The following is a 25,212-nucleotide window of genomic DNA, read 5'->3' on the forward strand; positions in this document are numbered from 1 at the left end:
CACAAATGGCCAGTAAGACATGAGAAAATGTTCATTTTCATTACAAACATCATTAGTAATTCAGGAAATGCAAGAGTAACTGTTTTTTAAATTGCTTTTGATACATTTTTTTATCACATGAAAATCAGTTGGATACCAATGTGGTACACTGCCAACATATTAGGAATATAAACTCAGATTCTTTAATTTAGGAAGTTTTTTTATTTGTTTATCAAAAGATAAACAAACACATTACATGTAAAAAGCATCACAGGATACATGCCTGATAGTTCTTATACTTCCACTTTCTATTGTTTAAGACAAATGTGAATTCTGGATAGAAAACATTTTCATTGGCCCTTTTGAATAAAATGTGTAACAGGCAGTTTTACTTGTTACTTTCTTATTCTAAGAAGACTATATTTTTAGGAAGACCATGTCCTACTGGGGCTTCCCTGGTAGCTTAGTTGGTAAAGAATCCACCTGCAATGCAGGAGACCCAATTTGATTCCTGGGTCAAGAAAATCCCCTGGAGAAGGGATAGGCTACTCCAATATTCTTGGGCTTCCCTTGTAGCTCAGCTGGTAAAGAATCTGCCTGCAAAGTGGGAGGCCTAGATTTGATTCCTGAGTTGGGAAGATCCCCTGGAGAAGGGAAAGGCTACCCCCTCCAGTATTCTGGCCCAGAGAATTCCATGGACTGTATAGTCCATGGGGTCGCAAAGAGTCGGACATGACTGAGTGACTTTCCCATGCCCTAGTGAGGAGGGAGAGCAGTGGAATCATCCCCATGCTAGAGCCCTAAGCCTGAGTCTTACAGGGATTTATAGCTCAGCTCTGTTAGTGTAATGGCACTGCTCGTTACAACAATTTTCATTATTTATATTAGACTTACTTTGATCATTATGAAAGCCTATTTCATTTTTACATGGAGCAGTTTATGCATTAGGTAAAGCCAAACCTTTTTAAACTTTAAAATAATTTTCTTTTAATTTTTTACATTTATAAAAGTTATTTTAAAAACAATAGTATTTCTTTCTTATCTATCCATATGTTAAAATATAATTTGAAATCATATATATGCAATGGGACAACAGCAACCAAAAAAAACCCTACTGTTCTTTATTTCTGTTCAAATTTAAAAAAAAATTTGAACATCATTGTTTGTAAGTACTAATTTTGAAGAATTTTTGTAATTCACCCAATTTAACACTGCTGTATTTTATTTCTGCAACAAAGCCAGTTAAAAACGACAACAAATATTTGAACATCACAGTTATAAGTACTGATTTTAAAGGATCTTTATGACTTAGTCAAATTGTAATGGTTAGCTACTTCCAAAACCACATCTAACTTTCTGTAAAAAATCAAAACAAAAAACTATTCCTTGTACATTTTTTTCCTTCAGAATTTTTATAGCATCATAAGAAAAATGAGCAAAAGACTTGAACACTTCCCAAAAGATGAATCCAAATAAATAGCCACTTAGAATTTCCATATGTCACATAGACACAAAATGAAAACGCCAATCCTGATTTTAAAACGCAGATAATGACAGCTTTCGGTTGTTTGCAGTTACAAACAGTACTTCAGCCAACATCTTCTACATGTACAAGCCTTCTCTAACGCAGACAGCAAGTAGAATGTCTAGGCCACAGAAAGTGGATATCGCGTTTCAGAATGGACACTGCTCTGCTGCCTTCTGAGCTAGTTCTTTCCAGCTTAACTCCCAGCAGCAGTGCATGAGTGCCATTTCACCACACCCTGATCACAGCCAGCACTATCAAACTCTACATTTTTTTCCTATTTGATGAATTTTTCCAATGTTACTTGTGGTTTTAATTAGCATTTATCTGATTACTAGTAAAGTTGAGCATTTTGCATGTTTATTGGCTGTCTGTCTTTTTTGCTTTCTGTAAATTGCCTGTTCATACCCTTTGCCCACTTTTATATTAGGCCATTTCTACATTGATTTATAGTTCTTTATAGTGGTTCAGTTGCTAAGTCACGTCAGACTCTCGTGACCCCATGGACCGTAGCCCACTAGGCTCCTCTGTCCATGGGATTTCCCAGGCAAGAATACTGGAGTGGTGTGCCATTTCCTTCTCCAGGGGATCTTCCTGATGGAAGGGTTGAACCCCATGTCTCCTGCATTGCAGGTGAATTCTTTACTGCCGAGCCACCAGGGAAGCTCATAAGTCTTGTGATCTTTGCTTATATATGTTACATATATTTTCCCCATGATTCTTCTTTATTTTGTATTGATTGATGATTGGCTAACACATGGATGCTAAGTTGCTTCAGTTGTGTCGACTCTTTGTGACCCTATGGACTGAGCCCCCCAGGCTTCTCTGTCCTTGGGATTCTCCAGGCAAGAATACTGGTGTGGGTTGCCATTTCCTCCTCCAGGGGATCTTCCTGACCCAGGGATCAAACCCGAGTCTCTTATGTCTCCTGCACTGGCAGGCAGGTTCCTTACCACTAGTGCCATCTGGGAAGCCCGATTGATTGGTTTACAGCATAGTTGATTTATATTAGTTTCAGGTGTAAACCAGAATGATTCAATATTTTCATAGAGTATACTTCTTTTAAAGTTATAAATTATTAGCTATATTTCCTGTGCTGTACAATATATCCTTGCATCTTACCTATTTTATTATACATAGTAGTTTGTACCTTTTAATCACCTACGCTTATCTTGCCCCTTTTCACCATTCCTCTTCCCACGGTAACCATTAGTTTGTTCTGTTTCTGTGAGACTGTGTTGTTATATTCATTCATTTGATTTTTAGATTCTACATATAAGTAATAATATCACATATGAACTCTTGATATAAAAAAACATAATCCTTTGTCATCCTTGTTGCATTTATTTTTCTACCTCTGTTTGTTTTTCACTTGTTCCTGGTTTTTGTGGGGTTTTTTCTTCCCCATTCTAATTGTTTCTGTCTCAAAATGTTTGGCAGATTGACCAGTGGAGCCATCTGAGCTTCAAAGTTTCTGTATTGGTTTCTAATTGTAGTTTCAATTTCCTAAATAGTTTATAGAACTATCATATTTTCTATTTATTTTTGTGCCAGTGTTAATAAGTTCTGTTTTTCTAGAAATCTATTCATCCAAATTTTCAAATTTATGCAAAAATGTAGTGGTGTGCCATTGCACGAAGACAGCGTTTGGGGTTGTTTTAAGTGCAATGGCACATCCTCCTATTTGTTTAAACATTTGTAGGATTTGTAATGATGCATCATTTTGCATTTCTGATATTCTTAATATTGCTGCTTTTTCTCCATTTTTTTATTAGTTGTTGCCAGGGATATCAGCTCTTTTTCAAAGAACCGAGTTTCAGTTTTGTTAGTTCTCCCCAGTACCTATTGACTTCACCCCCTTCTTGCAGAGTGCATTCACTGGCGCAGAATTCTGGCTTGGTAACAGTTTTCTTTCAGCCCTTAGTGATAGCATCCCCTGGCTTCCAGCTTTCTTTTTCCATCAGCTTTCAGTCTTGTTTCTCTGAAGGTGATTTTAATATTTTCTCTTTGTCCTTGATTTTCTGCAGTTTTAATAAGACATCTAGCCATAACTTTCTGTTTTTATTAGGATCATGAGTTTTTATTTTATGTCTGATCTACAAATGGAAATTGTGATTATCTGATGACATCTGTCTTCACTGGTTATTTCTTTATTCTCAGCTGGGAAGACCTTGCCACTCTCAGGTGTTGAAAAATTCTGCTCTAGGTTTTCTATGGACTCTATTTTAGTGTAAAGTGAGAAGTGGGGATCTAAATTGCTTTTAGTGCTGTATCTTCAAATGGATGATCGATTATTGTAGAAAGTCAATTATTCTAGCAAGTTTTATTGTCATATTTTAACTATTTGTATATTAAAATCTTTTTGTATATTAAAATCTTATACATAGTAGTAGAATCTGTGGAGGGAGGAGTTAGCTCTCTAATATCAATAGCTGCTTCTGTTTAATCCAGATTTTATTTAAACTGTGTTCCTCACCAATTTTGCAGGACAGCACCCATGTTTTTCATGTAAAGTGTCTGGTGCGGATGTGAAGCGTTGCTCTGTCAGCGCTTGTGGGAAGTTTTACCATGAAGCCTGTGTCCGCAAGTTCCCCACTGCCATCTTTGAATCAAAAGGCTTCCGCTGTCCCCAGCACTGCTGTTCTGCCTGCTCTATGGAGAAAGATATCCACAAAGCAAGTAAAGGTAAAACAAAGCTAACGAAGGGGACTGCATTTGGGGTTGTTTTAAGTGCAATGGCAAACAGTAAGCACGTTATTATAAAGAACATTGGGCATCCTCCCTTTGTTTATCTGTAGCTATTGCAGCTGGGCCACAGTAGATAGTAAAGTAAGTGGTAAATAGATAGTAAAATAAAATAAGTAAAATAAGATAGTAAAAAACAGTCGTATCTGACTCTCTGTGACCCCAGGGACTGTAGCCCACCAGGCTCCTCTGTCCATGGAGTTATCCTGGCAAGAATACTGGAGTGGGTTGCCATTTCCTTCTCCAGGGGATCTTCCCGACCCAGGGATCAAACCCATGTCTCCTGCATTGGCAGGAGGATTCTTGACCACTGAACCACCAGGATAGCCCTAAGATAAGTGGATTCTAGGTTCTAATTCAGACCATGAGAAGAAAATTCCGTATGTTCAAAATTACCCCTGGAAATTCCTTCAACAGGTGCCATATTGGCAACCACCATTTCTCCAGCACTGGAGCAGACACAGATTTTTGAGTGACCTCTAGATGGGCACTACATTTAGGGACCATACAGCATAGAAATGGCAGAGCCAAACTAGTGAGGAGATTTTCATTCTACTATAACCAGCATCATCCTGGGTCCCCAAAGATCTCCCTTTGTGTCAGCAGATGCCTTGTGACCCAGGTTCCTCCCTGACCGTCTTCCAATAGGTCGCATGGTGAGATGTCTGCGGTGCCCAGTCGCCTACCACTCCGTAGATGCTTGCATTGCCGCCGGCAGCACCCTCGTGTCTTCCTGCGTTCTCATCTGCAGTAATCATTCCACACGGAGCAGTGGCTCTTCATCTGCTGTAAATGTAGGCTTTTGTTTCGTTTGCGCCAGAGGTGAGTCTCAGTCCTTTCTCTTCGGGTCTTTCTGGGTTCGTTGGTATATTTCCCCGTTAAAAACAAGTTCCAGGAATACCCCTAACAGAGATGAACACTTCCAGCAACTAGTCCCTTTTGTTACATTAGATACTCAGACTGTTAGAATATTAATCCTTCCATAAATTAAGCAAAATTCTGCTTAATTTCTTAGTAACTTAGAATTAAAGATGAGTCCTCAGTGTTCCTATTTGGAGCGTCAAATGATTACAGTTGACCCTTGAACCACATGGGTTTGAACTACCCGCATCCACTTGTGTACACTGTTTTCTCAATGTGTAGTCCAATACTTCGATCCAGTGTTGGTGGAATCCGCAGATGCGGGAGAGAGATGACTGTAAAGTTACAAAGGATTCTGACTGCGATTCTGACTGTTTAAGGGTCAACTCTCTTCACTTTTCCAAACAATTCTTCTGTTTGAAATAGAATCTTCTCATGTCATATTATGTAATCCAGAGTTTTCAACTAATTTAGATTTCACTTGCAAGGCAAGAAGAGCACATTTATTTTTCAATTATTTATGTTGTATTTTATCATGTTTTGGTCTGGCATCGAGGGAGGCCTAATGGGATACAGCCAAGGCAACATATGGGGTGTATTACTTAAGAACCTGCAGTGCAGGCTTTCTTACTTGCCAGCTGTTGATATTTAAGTCTGCCAAGAGATTGATCAATTAAAAACAATATTGTGTCCCTGAGGGTGTCAGTGAACATGAGTTCGTGATAAATCTACAGTAGAATTTCTTTAGTTGAATATGATACGGAGTATTCAGCTTTACAGAATGTCTCAGCTATATTATAATAAAAACAATGTTTACTGTAATCTAAAGTGTAAGCATTTTAGAAATCAATTACTATCCCCAAACACAGTTTGTTGGGATTTTTTTGTCATAAATGCTAAGTTTTCTAAACTTCCCTTAGTGTGAAATTCTTGAAAGGATTCTATGGCATGTCAGGCCTATTAGATTATGCTTAGCCCATATTGTGGAGACGGCAATGGCACCCCACTCCAGTACTCTTGCCTGGAAAATCCCATGGACAGAGGAGGCTGGTAGGCTGCAGTCCATGGGGTTGCAAAGAGTTGGACACGACTGAGCAACTTCACTTTCCCTTTTCACTTTCATGCATTGGAGAAGGAAATGGCAACCCACTCCAGTGTTCTTGCCTGGAGAATCCCAGGGACGGGGGAGCCTGGTGGGCTGCCATCTATGGGGTCGCACAGAGTCGGACACAACTGAAGCGACTTAGCAGCAGCAGCAGCCCATATTGAAAAAGAAGTTTGAGATCTTGTTTTCTTTTTTTAAAGAATTTTTTATTGGAGTGTTGTTGCCTTACCACGTTGTGTCAGTTTCTGCTGTACAGCAAAGTGAATCAGCTGTATATTTACATATATCCTAACCCTTTGTTTGGATTTCCTTCCCATTTAGGTCACCACAGAGCATTGAGTAGAGTTCCCTGTGCTGTACAGGAGGTTCTCATTAGTTATCTAATTTATACATAGTGGTTGTGTTTTGTTTTGTTTTAGAAGACAGTTCTTTCAATTTGGTAAAAGTACTATAAAATATTTTTAATAGAATTTAGCTAGTGTGATAGATCTTGAGTTGTTTTACTTTTGTAACTCATTTAAAAAAAAAAAAGGACCAGAGGAGGTGGACAATAAAGGATTAAGTAACTGGTAGTCCTTGTAGCAGCCAGCTAAGTCAGTGTACACATTGCTTTGAGCTGGCCTGTTTGGCAAGCATGTGGGGTGGCCGCCATCAGAGAGAAGTGCTGGGTAAGAGCAGCGAGGGCAGCTGTATTCTGCCCTGAAGGCTGGACGGCACAGGGAGGAGAAGATTGGACGTGTCTCATGCCACATTGCATTAGCCAAAGAAAATGTCAGCATGTGCCTTGTCCCTCTCCCCCTTCCTAAGAAAGGAATGACAGGGTGAAAAAGCTGAATGACTAGCTTTAGAGACTTTCAAATAGATGAGTATCAGTGATAACATAAAGTCTCTGTTGCTTTGTAAATATTACTTTTACTCACTTTCACTTGGAGTGATGGGGGTGGTGTGTGTGTGTGTGTGTGTGTAACTGAGCCAACATTTTATTAATAAATATCAAGTTTAAAACTATTGTGTTGGTTTACTCAGGAGTACATTCTGAATCAAGTACCATCAGTAAGTATATCAACCAATATTTGTTTTTGCTCTATTTCATTCAATAATTGGGTGACCTTGAAAGCAGGTATTTTTTTATTTAAGTAAGGTAGAAAATGACCCCTTGTCAAGGAACCTAGTTTTAGAGCAAATTCTAACCGTTTTAAGTTTAACTTTCACGCCTTGATTAAAAGCTTGACATAATGGAAACTCCGTGTTTTAACAACAGGATCACATTTGGATTTTATCAATTTGGCAATTATTCTGCAAGATTTGCTGTACTGAAATGCCTTTTTAAGAACAAGATTATTTAATTCCCAAATACTCTTAACTGCACAGTAAACAGAAACGTTCATTTTCTTTTCCAGCGTTTTACAGAAAATTATTCTAAACAGATCAGATGCTAGGATTTGAGAAGGGCTTAAAAGTTCTCCCGAAGTAAATGATATGTGTTCCTTTATCAGTTTTTATAGAGGGTCTCCTTTTTTAAGGGGATCTATTGTAATAAATCCACACTTATTAAAAGGGATACTTCAGTCCTTTATGTTTTGGCGTTAGGAAACTTAGCTTGTGTTGCAGTTGTTTCTCCCTCTGCACAGAGGATTTTTGTCTTAGTTCTTGGTTATTGGTTGTTTAAAATCATTAAGCTAATTCTTAAAGTCTGAAATATCTGGAAATATTTTTGGAAATGCTTCAGTGTTTAGAGGAACAACCCACCTCCCCTGCCCCTCATGGTGTCATAGGTGCCATTTCAGTGCAGTAGAGAGTCTTCTGCATTCCCTTTCATCTGGAGGGTGCTGTAAAATAAAAGTTACTTAACATTCTAAGTTGTTCTTCCCTATTTAAAAGCCACTGTACCACTTTTCTCTATTAAATGTATAAAATTCACTCAACATTATATAACCTTTATTCAAAGATTCTTCTGTATTACCAATTAGCAATTTCAAGTTCCATTCACATGAGAGATATTTCCTGAATCTGTCTCAGTGTCGAGCAGCACCGAATGAAGATAACATCCACCAAAAATAATAAATGGTCACCCCTTTAGAAACAAAACTCTTCCCTCTTCTCAAAAAGATCTCTGTGAAGCTGCTGTCATGATTTGTACTGTAAAGTCTTAGATTGTTATAAACTGACCGGTACCCACAAACAGAAAGTTTCCCTGGTCCTGCAGGTCCCTCAGCCACAGGATGGACTGAACTCGGGGCAGGAGGAGGAGGGAGGGGGGAGAGGTGTGTGCTACAGGTGGGTTAGAGCAGATGGTGTTTCCTCCAATAGGACAGCTGTATTAGTGGATTGAAAGGACATTTTTATAAACCCTTAAGTTGGTTATTATCCTAGCAGGACAAAATTTTAAAGATTTGCAGTACCTCAGTGAAGTTCAGCAACTCACAGCGTCTTTAAAATCATGTATCATACTGATAAGAGGAAAGCTTCATTGTCTGACTGAGAAAGCTGGAATTTGAGGGTATCTAAGGATCTTAGCAGAGAGGAAGAGAGGCCCAGTTCTGCTGTTCAATGCTGTTTGATGTATTGAAGGTGACCAGCGTTTCTACTGTGTCATGTAGACAGTTCTTATTTCCACTATTAAGTGGTACGTCATTTTGTTCTTTGGGTTGTCATCATAGTCCTTCTAAACATTGAGGAACATAGCTCTGTTTTCCAGAGTGGGTTTTCAGAATGACATCAAACACAGTTTAATCCTCAAATTCGAGTTTTTTTTCTGGGTGTGTAGATTTCTGTGTAGAGATAAGGCACTGAGTAGCCTAAACTCCCTTTACTAACTGTAGAAAGCTTTTTCTGTCAGATCTTTCTTTTTCTTCATATTCTTTTTCCCCCACCTTGAAGCACAGCTACATAGTAGGTGTTGGTTTATTTTTCCTCATGGAATCATGGGTAGTTTCATTGCAGCTCACATCTTTCTGTTTGTCTCGTATAGGGCTGATAGTGCAGGACCATTCAGACCCCATGTTCAGTTCCTATGCCTATAAGTCCCACTACCTACTGAACGAATCAAATCGTGCAGAGTTGATGAAATTACCTATGATTCCTTCTTCGTCAGCTTCCAAAAAGAAATGTGAGAAAGGTAATAATCAAAATAGTTTATCTCTTACTTTTATTTTTGCATTTCCTATTTTTTTTTCTCTTTAAATGAAGGGGGAAAATGTATGCCTGTCAAGCACCATCTGTTGCTTTCAGTAAATTCTACCTTGGTGGCTGTGACTGTCTTCATATGGCTGCAAAATTATTAAAAAGGGCTTAAAATAATTCTGCTATTACAAATTTTTACTTACACTTCTCGAATAAATTTTCACACATTCCATATATCTGTAGTTATTAAAATTGAAAGACTAGGATTCTGCTTAATATAGAAATGTATTCTGAGACCTCTCTTTTGCCTGAACTTCCATTCATGTTAGAATAGAAGAGACAGGATGTAATTTGTTACTAATTTTCAACTAAATAACAAGATAGGTTATTAAACAGAAGGGAACAAAGATAGCTGACACTTAAAATTTTGACTCTGGAATACATTCTGTCATTTTGTTTCTTAAATGTTTGCTATGAAACCTAATTGCCCTTCTCTCAGGAGACATTGGTGGGCAGCTGGGAGAATGCACAAATACTGGAGCTTGAAAGGCAGCCCAGCGGAGCTTAAGAATAACTTATGGATAATTTATCCACAGAGAACAAAGAGCTAAATGTATATCTTTATATTCTCCCAGTTAATTTAATCTATGGAAGAAAAATCTTGTGTTTTGCCTTACAGAGCCTACATGTAATGCGGGGGGGTGGGGGGGGGGAGTAGTTTAACAATAATGTATTATTGGGGGAGTTATTATTTAGAGGGTAAGATAAATAACCTAGAAGGTGAAGGCCTTTTCCGGTATACATTTCCGTTATGATCTGGGGCCAGGCTCAGAATCTTTAAAGAAAATTTAATTCATTTTTTTTCTTTCTTTGTGTTGCCTGCTGCTGATGTATGTTTGCTGTTTGTCAGACATCTGAAGTAGCGACCCATGACTAAAGGAAAGTATAACTAAGCAAGTTGGTTAGAACCCATGGAGAAGGAGGTTGAGAGACTATTGACTTTTTTGTCTGTTTTCCACTGAAGTCACTGTATGGCATCTTACTGGTGATACCACCTGTTTCCAAAAAAAAGATGGACATGGGTCTGACTAATTCCATAGTGCAGTAAAATTAGACTACCCAAGGCATTTTAGGAAATGCCTGATTTCCCTGCTGGCGCCTTTATAAAATTAGACAAATTCAATTGTTGCTTACTTTGTGTTCAGTACTCGGTATTGGCCTTGACATGAATTGAAATTATTTTGAGCCCTCTGTTTGCTTAGCTTGAACCGTTATCTTTCTTCTCTCGCACCCTAAAGCAGTTTTCTTGCATAGCACCAAGGTGGAGTGTTCATATTTTTATTTTTCTATTTCCCTGTGTATTTTTGTCAAAAAATCGTGATGATTTTCACTGATGATTCAGGGTCTGTATTTCCTCTGAAATAAGACTTAAAATTCAGGACTATTCCATAATGTTAAAAATGGCCAGCCTGACTTTTCCACGTCAACCCAAAGAATCACATGTCCTCAAAGCTATTTGCAAAGACCGCTCTCCCTACTGGTCATTTCTTTCTGATGGAAAAATGAATTATTTCATTTTATTTTAAACTTACAGAAGAATTCCCTACTTAAGCTGAGACCACTCAGGCAGCTAATCTCTAGGTTGGAGAATTGAAACAATTAATCCACATTGAGATCTTCAGACAAAGGGGAAAATCCAAATGATGGAAGTAAAAGCTTTTAAGCAGAGGAAATATAGTAATTTAATTCATCACTGATTGTACATGGATTTTCTTTTTGTTTTTATGTTAATTAGTTAGAAGTTTGAAAGTCTACAGGAAGACAAGATTTTCTGGAAAATTGATAGCAAACGCTCAAAAGGTTGGAGCATATAATTTGATAAAGTTGTATAGTGGGCTCTTAACCTTTTGCTTACAAGACTTTAAATCTCAGTACACTCATGGGTTATAGACTTGGTTTTCCAATGAAAAAATGATTTTTTTTTTACAGTAAATGTCTTTATTGTATTTCATCTTCAGTGATTAACATTCTTCCCTGTCACTTGTTGAAATACCTAATCTCCCCTCAAATTTCTTTAATTTTTTGCATTTAAAAATAATATTGTTTCATTTGCTGCACCTGTTTTTGTCTTAATACAGAGATCATTTTGTTTTTAAAAGGAGAGGATTTTGCTAGGCTACTTAAAGAGATCTCCTTGTATGTTATTCTTGATTCTACCTGATACTTCTTTCATGCTATAAAGCAGTGGTTCTCGATATGATGTCAGAAAATATTACAAACAAAATTTTGAACTCTGTTTAATATTTCAGAAAGTCTAACAGAATCAGCCATTTGTGCAAAATACAGTTGCATGAATTTCTCTGTATTTGGCTATGATTTTAACAATTTAATATGATAAGACTAGTTTTGTTACTGGGATCTGAAGCTCCAATTGGCTATTAGATATTTCTGTAGTTAATTAAAACATAAAAATAATTGTGGCTTTTTAAATGTTTTTTTTTGTTTTGGTGGGCTTTTTGGTTGATAAAATATTTGAAAACATGAGTCCATGGGAAAGGGAAAGGGGATCCTTGGTGATGAAAAAGTTGTAAACCACTGCTATATAGCCTGTTTGACTTTCTTTGTCTTTCCTGAAAAGGTAATGATAATGTAATCACAAATTCAAGATCCTTTTGCTTTTTTGTATTCTTACAAGTGAAGAAAAAAGTAGTGGTCAGCCTATTGGCTATTTTCATTCTCGCTAATATTGTTATAAAGGGATTTAGTTAGCTGTGCCACTGGATTAAAATACAAAGCTGACCATTGTTTACTTTCTTAGCTCTCAAGGAGAAAAAAGAGTACATATTTTTCTGAAAATCTGTTCTCACATCTACTCAAGGCTAAAGATTTTATGCACCTATTTGTCATATGTTAAGAGTCTTAACCCCCGGCTAAACCAATGCCTCATTAGTCTGCATTTCAGAGGGGTGAAGAGTCATATTTTTCCTACTCACAGTTCCTCACATGCTCTGAGTTTCTGGCCACTGAAGCCCTCCCTAGGAAGGACTGAAGTAGCTAAGTCTGTTTATTGTCTTGTATTTTAATCCATCACTATATAACTCAATCCCTTTGTTAATTTCTTTCAATCTGAATCACATTTAATGCACTGAAAAGATAACTTTCTTGTCTCTCTCTTTCCTCTCTTCTTAGTTATTAAGACTGTTTGTTTGTTTCAAGGTGGACGACTGCTCTGCTGCGAGTCGTGTCCAGCCTCCTTCCACCCGGAGTGCCTGAGCATAGAGACGCCCGAAGGCTGCTGGAACTGCAATGATTGCAAGGCTGGCAAGAAGCTGCATTACAAGCAGATTGTTTGGGCCAAATTGGGAAATTACAGGCAAGTTTTTCCAAGGACAAAGAGGAAGTATTCAATCACTTTGAGTAGTTCACAGTCTGTACAAGCGTGGCCAGGAAACAGGTACAACACATAGCACAGCCACTTCCTCAGAAAAAGAAAGAAAAACGTTTTTAGTCTGGGTTTTTAGAAGAATGGGAAGGTTAGTGGTGGTTAGATTCCCCCACACACTGCCCCCTTTTTTTTTTTTTGGTTGATTGACTTTTGTTTTTAAGTTCTGAAAGTTATTTTATCCTAATGAACTGTGGTACTAATAGGATTTGGAATAAAAGGTTTCATATGGATAGTGGGGAAGACTTTTTTCTTTTTGCATTCTAACTAGATTTATGTTCATTCCTTGTTTCTAGTGAAGTTAACAGTTTATATTCTGGCCAAAATAACTCTTTCTGACCCAAAATCTGTTTTATTATAGTTCTAGCTAGAAGCTCTAAACTGTGTGCAAAGAGGGAGCTTTTTAGAATTTAGAGAGAGAGGTTATTTCATTAGGAGCCTTTAGTTCTTAAGGGAATGAAGCAAGAAGTATGCATGGGTGCCATTATTTTATTAAATCTTTCTCCTCTTAAGAAGCCTATTTTTAACAAATCTTCACGCAAAAGGATAGTGATATGTTTTTTAAATTTTACATTCTACATTTTGAGGTGTATGCTTGTTATTTTACTAAGAAAATGGATACTATTCAAAAGAACACAGTAAAGTTCTGCTTTTCAGTTAGAATCCTAAATATGTTTCCATAGAATTTCAAACATGCTGTAATTTTTTTAAACAAGAGTTCTGTCATTTTCTCTGTTTTAAATAAACTGCTTGCTTACCTATTTAACCTTAAAAACTTCATTTTTAGCTGATATAAGGGGCATTGAGAAGCTCCCCTCCAACCAATTTTAACAAATGACAGGAAACTTCCATGTTCTTTTTTTTAAAAATGGACACTTTGACTATATAAATAATTTTCCACTTTACAGCAAAAGATATAAATTTTAAAAGGCAAATATCAAACCAGGTGTACTCGTCTACTCTCAGTAAGAAAAGAAAAATACCTTCCTGAAGGAAGAAGGAGCAGAGAAAGAGCCAGTTTGCAGAAGAAGAGCAAATGGAAAATAAACATGTGAAAAGTGCCCTGCCTCACTAAAAATGTACATGAAAAAAACAAAGTTTATTTTCAATTAACAGGCTGGCAGAGATTTAAGAATACTAATTCTGCAGCTCAGGTGGGCCTGGAGAGACAAGGGCTCCTGCACAAGAAAAGCATCATGTGACAGAGCTGAACTGTGCACCCCTGGACCCCGCACTTCCCCTTCAAGGAGTGAATCTAAGGAGAGACACTGGACACACGGGCAAACATGTCCCATAGGGATGTTCATTGCAGTATTACTTCTAAGTGCAGAAGGAATCCAGATGGCCAGTCAGTAGGCGATTTGTCAAATCCATATTGCAGGATGCCTAGAAGACAAAAGAAGGGTAATGCTCATGGTAACATGGGAAAATGGCCACAGTGTACAGTTAACGTCAGGAAGCATGTTAAATAGTACATAGATTATCTCTCCGTATACGTATACAACTTGTAAAAATTGGAGATCTCGATATAATATGTTTGTATTATTACCTGGAAAAAACATCTAACGTTAATAGTTAATAGTCTGAGGCATGAGATTATAAGGAGGAAGCCTGTTCAGCTTTTCTGTTACACATTTCTGCATTGTTTTAATTTTTAAAAGAAACTACATTGTTTTGTATGTGTATAAAACTACATTTAATAATTTTAAAGGTATGTCCTTTTTTAATTGAAGTGTAGTTGTAGTGTTGTGCTAATTTCTGCTGTTACAGCAGACTGACTCAGTTACATACATACATACATTCTTTTTTATATTGTTTTATGGTTTATCGCAGGGGATTGGATATAGTTTCCTGTGCTCTACAGGAGGACCTTGTTGTTTATCCATTCTCTACGTAACAGTTTGCATCTGTTAACCCCAGGCTCCCAGTCCTCCCCTCTCCATCCATCCCCTTGGCAACCACAGGTCTGCTTTCTCTGGGAGTCTGTCTCTGTTTTGTAGAGAAGTTCCTTTGTGCCATGTTTTAGATTCCACATAGAAGTGATGCCGTATGTATTGGTCTTTCTCTGACTTCCTTCACTTAGTATGATAGGCTCTAGATGCGTCCATGCTGCTGCGAGTGGCATTTTTCGTTCTTGTTTATGGCTGAGTCGTGCTCCACTGTGTAGATGCACCGCATCCTCTTCACTCGCCCATCTGTAGGTGGACAGCTAGGTTGTTTTGTAAATGCTGCTGCTGTGAACATAGGGTGCGCACGTCTTCTTGAATCCTGGTTTTGTCCAGGTCTGTGTTCAGCAGTGGGCTTGCTGGCTCATGTTGTTCTGTTTTTAGTTTTCTGAGCACCCTCCGTACTGTTCTCCCTAGTGACCGTACCAACTACATTCCCAGCAACAGTGGAGGAGGGTTCCCTTTGCCTCACACCCCGACCAGCATTTGTTATTTGCAGACTTTTTAATGATGGTGATTCTGACTGGCACACAGAGCTTTTATAATTTAAAATATATATATTTTCCAGGAGGGGATAGATACAGGTTTGACGAATAATAGAGAAGATATTCCCGGATAAGAAATATCAGAAATAGTAAAAAGGCTTTGTTGTTGTTTAGTCACTAAGTTGTCTCTGACTCTTGCAACACTATGCACTGTAGCCTGCCAGGCTTCTCTGTCCATGGGATTTCCCAGGCAAGAATACTGGAGTCAGTTGCCATTTTCCTCTCCAGGGGTTCTTCCCAACCCAGGATCGTCTCCTGCATCAAGCCCTCATCTCCTGCATTGACAGGCGGATTCTTTACCACTGAGCCACCAGGGAAGCCCCAAGGTCTTCAGATAAATTTCAGAATGTTTCCTTTTTAAAACTTTCTTTTAGCTTTAAAAAAATGTAACTGACATTATGTTAGTTTCAGGTATACAATATGATGACTCGACATTTGTATACATTGCAAAACAATCACCACAATAAATCTAGTTAACATCCATCACCACATATAGTTAAAGTTAGGCCCAAAGCAGAGCTTCACAGAGGCCAGTGACATTTTATCTGCCTGATTTTATATCCATGGACTAATTCGTAATGTATTTTTTTCAATCAGACCTCTCTGGGCCGCATGAAACTTTCTTTTCAACGACTAGTTATTCTGATGTGAGACTTCCTGGGGGAGACGTGGGCCTGGAACAAGGCTGGCAGAAATCATACCCCCGTATGTCTGAGCCAGTGTGTGTGGTTACCACACGCACCCCACATGTGGCCTTAACACGAATCAGAAGTACAACCACTGCCCAGCCTGCTTTGAGAGGAACCAAATACTGATTACACAGAATAGTGTTGTTTTTAGCAATTTGAACACAGGCTTCTACCCACGTTTTAATTAACCCACAGGTGAACATGGGGTGCTTTTAGGTGAAGCATGTTTGTCATTTATCTTCTCAATAATGTCATTCATTGTTCATTAAGTAAATGGTTTTTATGAGGCATGTATAAAATGAGACTGAAAAAAATTACGTTTGTGTGCATCTACTGTTGGTATGAACGATCTCATGTACTACGGGGACTTCCCCCTTCAGTTCCTGACTTGCCCAGTTGCAGGAAATCTTCCAGCACACCTCGCAGGTGGTTCCCCCAGTGATCACTGTGGACCAGTCATCACGTGAAGCATGATTTTTTTCAGGCCTGTCCCAAATCCCACATCTATTATGATCTAAGATGAATTAGATTCTGAAATACACACTGATAAAAGCCTAGTACAGAAAATATTTTATCCTGGTTGACTAGAGAGTCAGAAAATGCCAGTTTGAATGGGAGCAGGCATTCTCCCATCAGTTTATTCTGATTAGCATCAGTTTATTCTCAAAGGATTCCCTTGATTGCCAGGAATAAACTTCTGTAGTTTGAAAGACAATCTTGGAATTAAGAATGTCACATTTGGAGATAAACGTGACTTTTCCAGGACTGAAATCTGGTTTGGAATATTTTATTGGCCAATTCTAATTCTTAAGTTGTATTGTAGGTTCACTGTTAACCTTATTAGTGTCCTTTATTATGTATACTTTTATAAATATCAAATATTAATATTTAAGGAAGAAATCAGATTGGGTGTTTAGGGCCTAGTTTGTTTAGTCTGTGTTCACCATTTCATGCATTAATTCGTTCATCAGTATGTTGTTAAATGACGTGTGGTTTGGGCAGGATTAAAGATGAGTGAGGTGTTCTGTGTCCTTAGATTTGCAATGAAAATTACAAAGTACGAAACCTGTGTCTTTCGGCTCCCGCCAGCCGTGTAAAGCGTAGTGCAACTCTCCATCCTCCGCTTTCAGATGGTGGCCGGCTGAGATCTGCAACCCCCGGTCTGTGCCGCTGAACATCCAGGGCCTCAAGCACGACCTGGGCGACTTCCCCGTGTTCTTCTTCGGCTCTCACGACTACTACTGGGTCCACCAGGGCAGAGTGTTCCCTTACGTCGAAGGAGACAAAAGCTTTGCCGATGGACAGACCAGTATTAACAAGACCTTCAAAAAAGGTACGTTGGACGCCGCTCACCGTGGCTCAGAACTGACGCTCCTGTTGATCTGTCCGCATGCCTTACTCACGGAGGACACGTGCCAGTAGGGAGTTTCACCAGGTGTTATGACCTGGCGTCCATAGTTTCCAGTCACGTTAGAACCACCTCACAATCCAGTCACTCAGAAACACCCGTTCAGTGGAGTAGACTGTGCTGTGTGTGTGAAAGAAGTTTCCTCAGTGATCTTACTACAGACGTGGAGATTTTTCTGGGAACGCAGAGTCTCCTTAATTAAGTGAAGCACCTTTGCCACAGAAGAGTAGTCAGCACTTCCCATGAAGAGCCTTACAGCTGTTTTCTGTAAAATTTTTTGCTGTCTAATTTTGTTAAACTTTTTTTTTGCTGTGTATTGAGGTAAATCCCATCTACAAACAATGTTGTGACGGTTTCAGGTGAATAGCAAAGGGACTCAGCCGTACATATCCATGTGTCCATTCTCCCCCAAATTCCCCTCCCATCCGGGCTGCCACATAACCTTGAGCAGAGTTCCCTGAGCTACGCAGGAGGTCCTGGTTGGTTATCCATTTTAAATATAGCTGTGTGTTCGTCTTCATCCCACACTCCAGAACTGTCTCCCCACCCCCTGGCAGCCATAAATTTGTTCTCTAAGTCTTAACAGCTGTTTTTGCAACAAGTTGACAGGAAGTTTAGCTTTCTGGGGCAGAGTGAAGTGAATTTAAATCTGGTACAAGGTAAAAGCTGCTGTCAGGTTCCTGTGGAAACCCCTGACCATTGAAGGGGGGCCTCTTTTCCAAGGTGGCAGCTTGCACAGAGCAGTGTTCAGCTGCAGATAAATTATATCCCATTTCAGTGTTACTCTATCCTGGTGGTAAATGGTTACTTCCAGGACATAATTTTAAAAAGAAAACCTCAGGTCCCATTTGGTGCATGGGGAAGGCAGGGTAATAACAACTTTCCTAGTGGTTTTTGTTTATTTGGTGTGGGGTGTTTTTATGCTTTGTCCGGTCTTATTGGCAGCGTTGGAAGAAGCTGCAAAACGTTTCCAAGAATTGAAAGCACAAAGAGAAAGTAAAGAAGCACTGGAGATTGAAAAAAGCTCAAGAAAACCCCCTCCATACAAACACATCAAAGTGAGTCTTCACCCACGAAAATGCTGGTATTTGACAGACAAGGTGAAACTGCTCTCTTAGGAGTTAGAAGGCCCCTACTGGCTTGTAAAAACTTTATGCTGATTACAGCTCAGTCTGTGCAGAACAAGCTTCTGCCGGAGCATCCGCCGGGAGCCGAGGCTGCTGCGCCGGGAGGGCGGGGGCTTTGACGAGTGAGCCCCTCATACTGAGGAACAACACGTTTGATGGGAATTTCTGTGCTTGCTCCTCAGCCTGTCCTATAACCAGCAAGAATATAGGGATTTAGCCCCTTTCTTCCAGAGAGCCCAGAGCTGTTTTCAACTTTATGAAATGGTCATCAACTGGTAGGAGGGGAAAGACACAGGATAAATGAGGACTCATGTCAGGTTTTGGTATTTTTGTCAACTTAAGAGAGGCAGCTGTTCATCTCAGCTTACTCAACTGGGGAAATCCTTTCTCAGGGTCACCCCACAGGCAGTAGCGGGGCCAGGCGGGCCTGGGTGTCTCCGATGTCCTGTTCAGATTCCTCCCTCCCACTTGTGATTTTGTTGCCAGGCCAACAAAGTGATAGGAAAGGTACAGATCCAGGTGGCAGACCTGTCGGAGATTCCCCGCTGCAACTGCAAGCCGGCCGACGAGAACCCTTGTGGCTTGGAGTCCGAGTGCCTGAACCGGATGCTGCAGTATGAGTGTCACCCCCAGGTGTGCCCGGCGGGGGAGCGCTGCCAGAACCAGTGCTTCACCAAGAGGCTCTACCCAGACGCAGAGGTCATCAGGACCGAGCGGAGGGGCTGGGGCCTCCGGACCAAGAGGAGCATCAAGAAGGTAGCACGGGGCGGGGCAGCAGTGGGTCAGACCAGGACCCGTGCCTCTCAGAGTGTGTCAGTAAGGATTCAGTACACAGGGATTCATTCCACAATTCTGAAACTTCTCAGGTTGAGAGTTTGGTACTTCTGGAGCAAGTAAGAAATGGTTAGAAGAGCAGACGGTAAAGAATCTGCCTGCAGTGAGGTCCGGGTTTGACCCCTGGGTTGGGAAGATCCCCTGGAGACCGGAATGGCTACCCACTCCAGTATTCTTGCCTGGAGAATCCCATGGACAGAGGAGCCTGGCGCGCTGCAGTCCATGGGGTCCCAAAGAGTCAGACAGGACTGAGTGACTTTCACTTTTCCTGTGATCAGTCATAAGAAGGAGAAGGGACATAAGTCATTCTATCTGAAATATTTTTTACTTGTTAAGCAAACTAGATTTAACATAGGTAAAAGGAAAAATAGTGAAGTTAAGAACATACTGGACAGAAACTAGCAACCCCAGGACTTTGCTCCAACATTGTAATTAACCATGAAGCCCCAGTCAAGTCACTTAACCCAGGGGTCTCCAACCTCTGGGATCTAATGCCTGATGATCTGAGGTGGAACTGATGTAATAATAATAGAAATAAAGTGCACAATAAAATGTAATGCACTTAAATCATCCCGAAATCATCCCCCCTCCCCCATCCATGGAAAAATTGTCTTCCATGAAACCAGTCCCTGGTGCCAAAAAGGATGAGGACTGCTGACTTAACCTCTCTGAGCCTCAATTCCTCTATCTCTAAAATGGATATAATAAACCCTGCCCTACATGTGAAAGAGTTGTGGCTAGTCTCAAATTAGACCATATATACAGAGCAGCTAGAAAAAGTTGAGATCTTTAGTACTTATAAATTATCTTCGTTCTTATACTTTGAGGTAATTCTTCAAAGCAGTCTCTTTGTTTAACACAGGAAATGTGTGCCCATTGTGGAAAATATTTTAATCCAAATAACTCAACTGAAAATCACCAATAAATCCTACTATTCACACAGTGGCTGTTAACCTTTAGAGACCCTGAGAATCTTCCAGGGTCCTTGTTACAATGAGTGTCAACTGAAATATTGGTGACGGCCTAAATAATCTGTTTTTTAAAAAGTTTGTCTTCTCCACTTACTCCCCACCATCACCTTCTGATGTGTAGAACTTAGAGCCATGTTCTCTGAGAGAAGATGGGCCTAGTCGGAATTTAAAATTACTCTTGGCATTTTTCTGCCTTAAAAAAAAAATCACCTTTATAATGAAATGCTGTATAACATAGAACAGAAATTCAAACAATACAAAAAAGATAATAAAGAGTGAAATTCCCCAGTTCCTGCCCTCCTCACCAGAGAAGACCATTGTTCTTAAGTTGGTGTGTAGCCTGTTAGAACTTTTTCTGTGCAGTTAATACACACAAACGGAGAGAGGGCAATAAAAGGAGACCATGATAGTCCAGGCTGTGTGGCTTAACCGGGGTTGTAGTTGAGCAGGAAAGAAGTGGTTGGACTTCTGACATTTCGAAGGTAGCATCTGCAGGATTCGCCAGCTCAGTGGGTGTGTGGATTGGGTTGCTTGGTCAAAGGCCATCTGCATTTAAAGTGTCATCATACAGGGACTTCCCTGGTGGTCCAGTGGTTAAGAATCCACCTTGCAGTACAGGGGACACGGGTTCGATCCCTGGTCTGGGAACTAGGATTCCGCATGCTATGGAGTAGCTAAGCCCCTGTCACCACTGCTGAGCCCACTGCCCCAGCTAGAGTCCATGTGCTGCAGCAAAAGCTCCCACATGATGCAACGAAGACTGCCATGCCGCGACTAAGACCCGACGCAGTCAGATAAATATTTTTTTAAATGTCACCATATAATGCACACATTTTGATACTACTTTAATGCCCTGCATATCACTTGCAGGTTTTTACTTATGGTTTCAGGGGAGTTTGTGGAGCCATCCTGAAGTTTAATATGGTGTTGACACCTTTTAATAGTAGTTATATTTATTCTAAACCATGTTCTAAGTTACTAAGTTAATGATACAATCAAAAGAGAAGAAAACAGTCAGGATTATTCTGCCCTTTAGCACCTGCTAAAGGGAATTGCTAGTAGAAGACAATTGGTCATTTACAAAAGAGCTGAACATACACAGTCCCTGAACAGCATAGTCAAAAAGACTGTAGCAATGTGGAGAAGGCTTGGGTACACTCAGAGACAGGAGCCCAATGGGAGACTGAATGTACACCATCAGTCCCCTTCTTTTCACACAAAACAGATTCCTAAAAACGTGTGCCAGACTTAAACAAAGGACCCTGTTATGAAGTGGTTTCTTTCTTAGAAATTAAAAACATGTGTGCGTGCTAAGTCGCTTTGGTCGTATCTGACTCTTTGTGACCCTATGAACTGTAGCCCACTAGGCTCCTTTGTCCATGGGCTTCTCCAGGTACCAATACTGGAGTGGGTTGCCATGCCCTCCTCCTCCAGGGGATTTCCCAACCCAGGGATCTAACCCACATCTCCCACGGCTCCTGCATTGCAGGCAGATTCTTTACCACTGAGTCACTGGGGAAGCCCTAAAAAAAATTATATTAAATACTAAATTAAACTGTCCTTTTGCTGTTGCCTTTAAGGATAGATTTCTAGCATTTTAAAATTTATTTATTTATTTATTTATTTTTGGCCATGCCTCATGGCATGGGAGATCTTAGTTTCCCGACCAGGGATCAAACCTGTGCCTCCTTCATTGGTAACGTGGAGTCGTAACCACTGGACCGCCAGAGAAGTTCCAGATTTCTACCTTTTTAAAAGTTCTTTATTTTGTTACTTTTAACCACAATTGAATTCACAGTTAATGGTTTTAAGTCCAGCAAGCAACTCCTTGAGGCTAAAGATTTGTCACTTTTTAGATGCCTAAAATATTTCTTTTACAAAATAACTAGACAGATGTATTCACAACCATATCGAGTTGACAAGACTTAACATACCTTGTTTGATATCAGCACTTTGACTTTTCAGTATTCACCAGTTTTCATAGAATAGTAAATAGAAACCATAACACATGGTTTCAGACCTTTAAAAGCCACAGAACCCTTTCTTCAAATGAAACCTTGACTTGAATCTCAAGTGTGTCAGACAAGTAAAGTGGAGCTGATTTGGTCTGAATTCCCCTCTGTTCGGTCTTCAGTCCAGAAAACTCGCCATAAAATAAGGTGACACTAGGTGGCAGTGCAGCCAAGATGGCGATGAGATCTACCTGGGAGGGCGGCGAGACCGCGGGCGGGCAGGATGCTTTCAGCAGCCAAGGTCCAAGTCCGGACCGCGTGGAGGGAAAGCCATTCAGGGCCGACTGCGCACGGTACGTGCCCATGCAGAGCTGTCCTGTCTCGGCAGCGCAGGCGGAGGGGAAACGCGGCTCCCTGTCGGATCGGTTACAACCGGGGGAGAGAAGCCCCCAGGAGCGCGCTTGTGTGCTGACCAGGCCCAGCCGAGACGAGCTGTAGCTGCTTGAAGCAGACGGGCCCTCGCCCATGTCCCCTGTGGCCAGCCGGCCGGCCGGACACCCAGGCTGACCCACCATCTCCCTTCTCTCATACCGAAGTCACAGTCTTGTCTTTTTATCGGTGGGAAAAACCTAAGTATCCATACCTAAGGACATTGGCTTATGCTTTTAATGACTCATCAGAATCAGAAAAGACTACAGCGCTTCTCTTTAGATGACTGATGCTCTCGGTTCTGTGATACTGAGCACTGAGTGGTGAGCGCGGCTGGTGAGAACTTGGGTTGGGGGCTGGGGGCGGAACACGGGTCTGGTAAAAACAATAGCAAATACATATTAATTTACTCCCTGAAGACATTTCTCTGCCTTGGAAATGTATTTTTAACACCAAGAAATCCTATACTTAATGTTGTTGCCCTAGATTGAATCAGCCAAGTCTTCGAGGTGAAAGGGTGATTCATGATTATGCATTTATAAACATGAGAGGTTGAATGTACGGTATTTACGCTTATTTTAAAAAGGAGCTTATAACTACACACCTGTTAGAACAGCAGAATGAAAAACAGTGACTATCCCATGGGCTTCCCTAGTAGCTCACCTGGTAAAGAATCTACCTGCAATGCAGCAGACCCTGGTTCAATCCCTGGGTGGGGAAGATCCCCTGGAGAAGGGAATAGCAACCCACTCCAGTATTCTTTCCTGGAGAATCCCATGGACAGAGGAGCCTGGTGGGCTACAGTCCACGGGGTCCCAAAGAGTCAGACACAACTGAGCGCACACATACCACATGCTGATGAGGACGTGGGGAGGCCGGCGCTCTCATACATGGGGAGTGTGTGGTGGGAACTCAAAATGATCCCACCACTCTGGGAAATAGCTTGGCGGTTTTCTAAAAAATTAAACATATGCTCACCATATGACCCAGCATTTATCCCAGAGAAATGAAAACCTTTGTCTACATATAAACTTTATCAAAATATTCACAGCAGCTTTATTTGGTAATAAAAGCTTTATTTGTTACTCAGCAGTAATGAAACAATGAACTATTGATACCCACAACAGCTTGGCTAGATCTCAAGGGAATTAAGCTTAGTTTTTCTTTAAAAAGCCAATCTCTAAAGGTTACATATTGTGATTCCATTTATAGCACACTCTCAAAATAATAAAACTATAGGGTTGGGTAAGGTTCTACTGTTTAGCCCTGGGAACTATATTCAGTATCCCATGATAAACCATAATGGAGGAGGATATAAAGAAAAGAGCCTGTGTGTATGTGTAACTGAATCAGCCTGCAGCACGTCAGAAATTAACACAACGTTGTCAGTCAACTAAACCTCCATAAAATATAATTAAGGAAAAAACTATGGAGTTGGAAACAAATGAGGGACGGAGGATGGGCATGGTTGTGAAGGATCGGTCCTGGGCCTCTGTGTTGACATGATTGTGGTGGTGGCTACCACCTGACTACCAGGTGACTGCCCACCTGGTAGAACTCCCGGAAGCGCACGCGTGTACACATAACAACACACATGCACACAAACAAGTGCTTGTGAAATTCTCGAAACCTTGTACCAGTGTCAGTTTTCTGGTCTTACTTTGTATCGGCGTTCTATTTCCAGGAAGGTTTTGGGTTAATTCTCTTGGGTTACACATGTGGTATTTGGGAATGCTTTCTAACACAATACACTAATTGTTCCTCTGCATGTTGCATGCTCCTCTGCAGGGTGAATTTGTAAATGAATATGTCGGCGAATTAATTGATGAGGAAGAATGCAGATTGCGAATCAAGCGAGCCCACGAGAACAGTGTAACTAATTTTTATATGTTAACTGTTACCAAGGTAAAATTGCTTTTTTTTTTTGGTAAGAACAAAGGATTTTTTTGGTTTAGTCTCATAGTCTTAGGTTGAATTCCGTTTCCTTCCTCTAATTCGGTTTCATTTCAAGCAAAACATAATGGTCTGTGGTAGCCAGTATGCGTCCCGCTGTAATATGCTCATTTTACCAGAATACAAACGTGAGGGATTGTCGCAGGTCACGTGACACAGCACCGTGCATGAGGTGACCAGCAACAAGGTTAACATACCCGGGTTTGAGCCTCAGCTCTTAGTCACTGGAAGACCTGGTCCTCAGTTTGGTTATCACCAAGGGAGAGAGTCACCTCTGTGATTCTAAGTCACAAACCACCAGGAGAGTTCTGCTTTAGCAAAAAAATCCTAACTGTAAATCATTCTGTATATTTAGACTTTTTTTTTTAATGAGTCAGGAAAAATGAATGCTGTCAAAAGAGACAGTAAAACTTCTGATTTAATACATGCAACTATGGGTGTCACTTGAAGCACATTCACTGCAAAACCTACTTTATTGAATTTCTCCAACAGTCCTCTGATTTATAGGTGACGAGAAACTGAGGTCCAGCCATGAGAAATGATGTGTTGAATATCTTGTTACAGCTTAACGAAGTACC

At 40.3% G+C, this 25,212-nt stretch overlaps 1 protein-coding gene across 7 annotated transcripts in view; it reads left to right on the plus strand.

Annotated features, from left to right (window-relative positions):
• Positions 1 to 25,212, plus strand: part of NSD3 (nuclear receptor binding SET domain protein 3) — a 103,790-nt gene that overhangs the window by 72,131 nt on the left and 6,447 nt on the right. For 5 of the 7 annotated variants that reach the window (XM_055567051.1, XM_055567050.1, XM_055567049.1 and 2 more), the window contains exons 13-20: positions 3,992 to 4,189; positions 4,898 to 5,071; positions 9,187 to 9,333; positions 12,555 to 12,711; positions 17,091 to 17,293; positions 18,314 to 18,426; positions 18,982 to 19,251; positions 24,470 to 24,586. In XM_055567051.1, coding sequence (XP_055423026.1) covers positions 3,992 to 4,189; positions 4,898 to 5,071; positions 9,187 to 9,333; positions 12,555 to 12,711; positions 17,091 to 17,293; positions 18,314 to 18,426; positions 18,982 to 19,251; positions 24,470 to 24,586 — 1,379 coding nt within the window. The remainder of the gene's footprint in view (positions 1 to 3,991; positions 4,190 to 4,897; positions 5,072 to 9,186; positions 9,334 to 12,554; positions 12,712 to 17,090; positions 17,294 to 18,313; positions 18,427 to 18,981; positions 19,252 to 24,469; positions 24,587 to 25,212) is intronic. The other 2 variants (XM_055567055.1, XM_055567056.1) reach the window with 2 other exon arrangements.

The sequence above is a fragment of the Bubalus kerabau genome, chromosome 2, assembly GCF_029407905.1.
Source record: "Bubalus kerabau isolate K-KA32 ecotype Philippines breed swamp buffalo chromosome 2, PCC_UOA_SB_1v2, whole genome shotgun sequence".
Classification (NCBI taxonomy): domain Eukaryota; kingdom Metazoa; phylum Chordata; class Mammalia; order Artiodactyla; family Bovidae; genus Bubalus; species Bubalus kerabau.